The sequence below is a fragment of the Cylas formicarius genome, unplaced genomic scaffold, assembly GCF_029955315.1.
Source record: "Cylas formicarius isolate icCylForm1 unplaced genomic scaffold, icCylForm1.1 PGA_scaffold_25__1_contigs__length_1324815, whole genome shotgun sequence".
Taxonomy (NCBI): domain Eukaryota; kingdom Metazoa; phylum Arthropoda; class Insecta; order Coleoptera; family Brentidae; genus Cylas; species Cylas formicarius.
This window is the reverse complement of record NW_026844294.1, coordinates 900712-906223: the sequence shown is the minus strand read 5'-3', so window position 1 is coordinate 906223 and position 5512 is coordinate 900712. Positions and strand designations below refer to the sequence as shown.

At 33.7% G+C, this 5512-nt stretch overlaps 1 protein-coding gene across 1 annotated transcript; it reads left to right on the top strand.

Annotated features, from left to right (window-relative positions):
• Nucleotides 1-321: 321 nt before the first annotated feature.
• Nucleotides 322-3116, top strand: LOC132697610 (venom serine protease-like). Its single transcript, XM_060663165.1, has 3 exons — nucleotides 322-472; nucleotides 2166-2366; nucleotides 2800-3116. Exons 1-3 carry the CDS (start codon nucleotides 322-324, stop codon nucleotides 3114-3116), a joined length of 669 nt encoding a protein of 222 aa, XP_060519148.1.
• Nucleotides 3117-5512: the final 2396 nt, after the last annotated feature.

Below are 5512 nucleotides of genomic sequence, written 5' to 3'. Positions count from 1 at the left end.
AGGTTGATTGTTTTATTTTGAATAATAAAATGAATTACCCTGCCAAACACCTGTTCAATTTTTACGCAACAATCTTCTTTGGATTAAAATAGAGCTGTTTAAATTTAAATGCCATTACTGATTGGTTCACATTCTTCCGAATAGCTTTTCCAGCAGCAAAATTAAATTGCACTTCTTCCCGCCGTTCTAGAAACGTTTTATATTTCATTGAATTTATTGTAGGCCATGCCGATGAAATTTCGAATTTCACATGGCAAAACGTACGTTTTTTAGGCTACAATCCTTGGAGGACAATAAACGGGCGTCAACGAGTACCCTTCGATGGCGGGGCTGGTAAATCTGAACCCTTTCATCATAATTTGCGGGGCTAGCATAATCTCTGAATTTTTCGTGTTGACCGCCGGTCATTGCGTCTACAATAGAGATCGCAGCACGTTTTCGGTTTTAGTGGGCGGGCACAACATCACTTCAGGTAATGCAATATCGTCAGTTTCACGTAAAATCTCGCGCGTATTGCGATCAAAATACAAAGTATCGATTTGTCTATAGGGATCGATATTTCGATATCCGCTTAGTGGGTTTCATTCGACAAACATTAAGTAAACGTCGTTGCTACTCCCTCTCCTCTACTCCCGAATTCTACTTTTCTCTTTCTACTCTTTCTACTCCCGAATCCAAATTATACCGGGTGTGCGGGAAAGTCTCTGAGATTTAGATAAGGCACGAAAAAAATTTTTTTTCTATAGGCGCAACCTACGGAGCTATGACTCTCAAATGGACACCACCGAATTTTTTTATTAAAAAAAATAAAACCACAAATTCAATTTTTCCAAATTGTGTTTTCCTCGTGGTTTATAGTTCTTCCCGCCATATTTATTTTTTTATAATGATGGCCTTATGCATTTTTGATTTACCCTGTATCATAAGTCTAGCTAACTGCATTAAATTTAATGTTAATAACGAGGATCGTAGATACTTACACTAAAGTGGATTTCATCTGTTTCGGGATAGTAACTAGTCAAATCTGTTTTAAGTGGTCAATTTTATTATCCATATCCAGAATTTTAAATCAATAAAATGTTAAAATTTTTTGAATAAAACTAAATTCAAGTTTACAATTACAATTGCAATATTTAACGTTGTATTTAAAATATGAAAAGCTCAATTTCTTAAGAACTATTAATTGCCTCGTTTATTTAAAGCTATACCAAGTGCCCAAAAAGTATGAAAAAAACACCTAACAAGACCCTCATTCCATAAACACGGTGATAGAGGGAGAGCAACTTTGACATCTCATTTTTCTTTTGTTTCTCGGTTAATGGCACTGTATTAGCAAAAAAGGCGATTTATCGTATTTGTCAAAAATCCGACTTTATTGTTAGCTTCAACATGGTTTTCCACTCCCTAATCCAAAATGTCTAATTATGCACTTATTCATTTATAAATTAAATGAAATGTCAAAGGGGGTATATACCATTTTTGATATATTAACATTTTGTGTAAGAATTGTAGTACCTGTCGTTCTGCATGTCTTGAGAAAAGAAATATGTGCCTATTGTAATAATTTAGTAACCTACTTTTTGTCTTATTGTTACGAACACCGGCAATTATAACCATTGTAAATTTAAACAGTTTTTAAATCTACCGAAAACAATTTGATCGTTCGCGATCTAGAGAAATGCAAACGTTCGAATTGACCCGCGACAGTGTTTAATGAAGCTGACATTTTAAAGTGACACTTTGGTAACGAATGATGAATGCATAATTGGGATTTTAGAGAATTTCTTGACAAACATGATAGATAAATGGCCTGGAGGTTACAGCACGAGCTACCGAGAATTCAGAATCAAATTTCGGGCAAAACCTGATATTTTTATGGCACAGAATCCGAATCTGTACTGATTTTATGATTTTAAATTGAATGACAACGTAGTTAGGAGCGGCTTAAATGGCAGCATTAAGTTGTTATTAAACCTTTTCTTTCCTTCTCAAATATCTTGCGACCGTATTTATGTTTAATCTGTATATTTAAATCTTGAATTATCTTATTGTTTTTGTTGTTGCCTTTATTTTTATTATTATGCGAAACAAATATTAAAAAGTGCGAGATAAAATTAGGATATTGAACGACCGACCTATATTTATAAGAATAATTTGCCTTTTAGGAACCACCCCTTATTCGAAGATTTATAATGTTAACACCTACGTTATCTTCCCCAACTGCAGTCTAATTAATACGGTGATAGATGACATCGCGATCATTAAAACTCAAAACCAAATAGTGTTTAGTTTATATATCGGTCCCATATGCTTACCATTTCGGTACAAAACCTCCGATTTCGTTGGTCAACTTGTTACGGCATTGGGTAAGTTTCTACAATCAAAAACGCTGTAGTTTAGATCTAAAAAATTTGGAAGTGACTTTAAAAGTATTGTTTTTGGAATTATTAAAAATGTTGTTTCTCTCCAAGTCATTTTCCGAAAAATATTTTAGTATCATAGTAAACAATGCCTAGATGAACATGATCAATTTAAAATATTTTATAAATGGATTGATAACCAGAATACGTGAAAAATCTAATATTGGTATGGTCACTTTTCACGTAGAACTTGACATGTTCGACCAACGTTTTTGGGGATATTAAGAGGCGGTTGAGGTTAATAATCCCATAGAATTTAGTTTTATTTTCTTTGTTTTCTATTTTCAGTTTTTCTTTGCTCACGTTATATACGGATATTTTGTAGTACCTCTATGAATAAGTAACTTTGTATCTCGTTTTACGTTTGTTACTGTATTAGGATGGGGTAGCCTGAACGTTTCCGATAGCCAATCGGACGTGCTAAGGAAGACAAGTCTCACTGTAATTTCAAACCAGCAGTGCGCCCGGGACCAGACTGAGAATATCAACAACAATCATATATGTACATTTACTCTGAGACATCGCGAGTGCGCTGGTGATTCTGGAGGCCCGTTGCTGTGGATGGATCCGAGCACTCAAAGGTTGCATCTTATCGGGATCATATCCCACGGGCTCGACTGCAATATCGACAGTCCCTCAATTAACACCAGGGTTACTTCGTATTTGGATTGGATCGTTGCCAGAACTGGTATGTAAATTGCTGATGTGTATGATACGGAAACCGTACTTAATTCATTCGTAAAATTGAGGCTTAGCTAAAGTCTGACATTATTATTAAAATGGAAACCTTTATAATATTATAAAACCATTTTGGTTAGTTATTAGACCTCTTACAAAAGTAAAAAAAAAATATTAAAAAAGTTAAGGTTTCTGCGAGAAGTGTTAATTAATTAATGTAATTAATATATTTGTGTCTGAATATTAAGAAAACCTTCATTGTCCAATGCACCTGAATAAATTGTAAAAATTTCTAGGACAAGCCAATTTGTAATTTTTATGTACATTTGCAAGTTACTTTTAAACTTTATTTTGAAAATTTTGTTTTGATTGTGATGTTTATTCGTGCTAATAATTATTTTTCAAAGAAACTTCCGCAGGATGCTCGTGGCTTCTTTAGAGCATTGTCTGAAACTGATTTGATGATTGTTCTGCACGCACCTTAAATACCGGCCTGGTCGAATGGTAGGGAGAGTTTTAATTGCTTCGCGGATGACACCTGTACCGCGGTTTATATTATTGGGCTGTTTAATTATTGCGATAAATTCACAATTTTTTCTTGAATAAAAGAGAGGGTTAGAGGCAAGTATTTGGTATTGTCGCATAAAACGAGGCTTCCTGTTTCGTGACGATGTTCAGAAACCGCTGATGTAATTATTTCTCGAATTCTGAGTGATCTCTGGTATTTTTTAGTCTGCTTGATATTTTTAGATCTGTTTCTTCGATTAAGTCTTTGCCGCAGTTTCACGGTATGCTGTCTCATGCAAAATTTTACCTTTAACCGATCGCAGAGATCGGGAGATTATAGGACAAGAAATCGCTGACATTTTTAAAATATTTCAATGGCAAACGGGAGTTGCATTCCGTAAGTGGTTTTGTTGAAGTGTATTTTTTAATAGGCCGTCTGATATCTTGATAATGGAAATTGTTGGTGAGAAGAACTGAATTGAACATGGATGATTTTTACGTTTTTTACGTATCGATCCGTATGAGTCGGTTTTCTATAGACGAAATGGCCCAAGGTTAAAGCTGGTTTTCGATTAATAAAAACGTCTATAAAGTGAAGGGTGTTGTTATTTTCGAATTCGATTTTGAAATTGATGTTTGTATGTATGGAGGTTAGATAGTTCGTCCACATTTTATTTTTATGTGTAACTTATCAGTGCCTAGTTTTTCAAAATGTAACACAAAATATTTGTGATGCATGGGAAATCGCGGATCCGATGTTCCTAATATTTGTTCGTAAATTTGTTTGTTACATCCCAAATCTATTTTTTTTATTAATATGAGAAATTCTGCAGGGAGGTTTTCGGGAGAGATTTAACTTGGAAACTAACTATAATGTCGTCTGCATTTAACTTAATACTTTTTAGTTGTTGAATAGAATGATAAAAATGAGGTACAAAGCTAAGACTTTTTCCAAGGCAGAGTCAACACGATACAAGACAGTAGATGTGCATCTACAAGTAAATATTTTCTTTATATTTCACGAGGCAGCTTTTCTCGAAGAACTTGAACAAATTACACCTTTTTACTTAAAAAAGTTTTCGAATTGGTTTTCTTTACATTGATGCACCAAACATGAAAAGAGTTTTAATAATTTAAATAAATTCAGTGGCAATTGACAATAACTTCGACATTCCTTTGTAGTAATTTCATTTGTGAATGTAGCACTGCGAAATGTTTATATTTTTTGGAAAAAAAATTAGACAAGATGGGAAGACCTGTAAAGTGATTGATGTTGGGAAAATCACTAGGTCCACGTCTCAAGAGATCTTTGCAATTTTTTTGATACATTTAAATACCGATTTTCATAAAATCGTCATATTTCTACAGCAACGCAATATATTAAAGAGGTAACAAAGACGTCCCGAGATAATGACATGTAGTCTTCCAGCACATCAAATTCGTTGTTATGAAATGGAACTTTTTCCCTGACATTCACACCCATTTAACTAGAGAGGGGTATAGCGATAAAAAATCCAACAACATTGACGCATAGAAAAATAACGTGTTGCTTTTAGCGCCACTAGCTGAAAATCCAAAGGAATAGTATTTTCAATGCAAATCAACTGCCATTAAGAAGTTTTATTTATTTTCATAGTTATTTTATTGTTATACTGCGTCTTCTTTCTTTTTCAGGTGTAAATTTTTGTACCCACTAGGGGCGCCTTTACAGAAGTGTGCAACATTATTATTTTATATATAATAATAATATTCGGTTAAACATATTTGTGTCACCGTAGAATCAATATATATTTATATATAAATATATATAAACTTTTTTGATTTTAATCGTCAATAGGCCACGAGTAGAAGAAAATGTTCGGGTAGAGTTCCCAAGATACTGTGAAATTTAATATACTCATGACTTT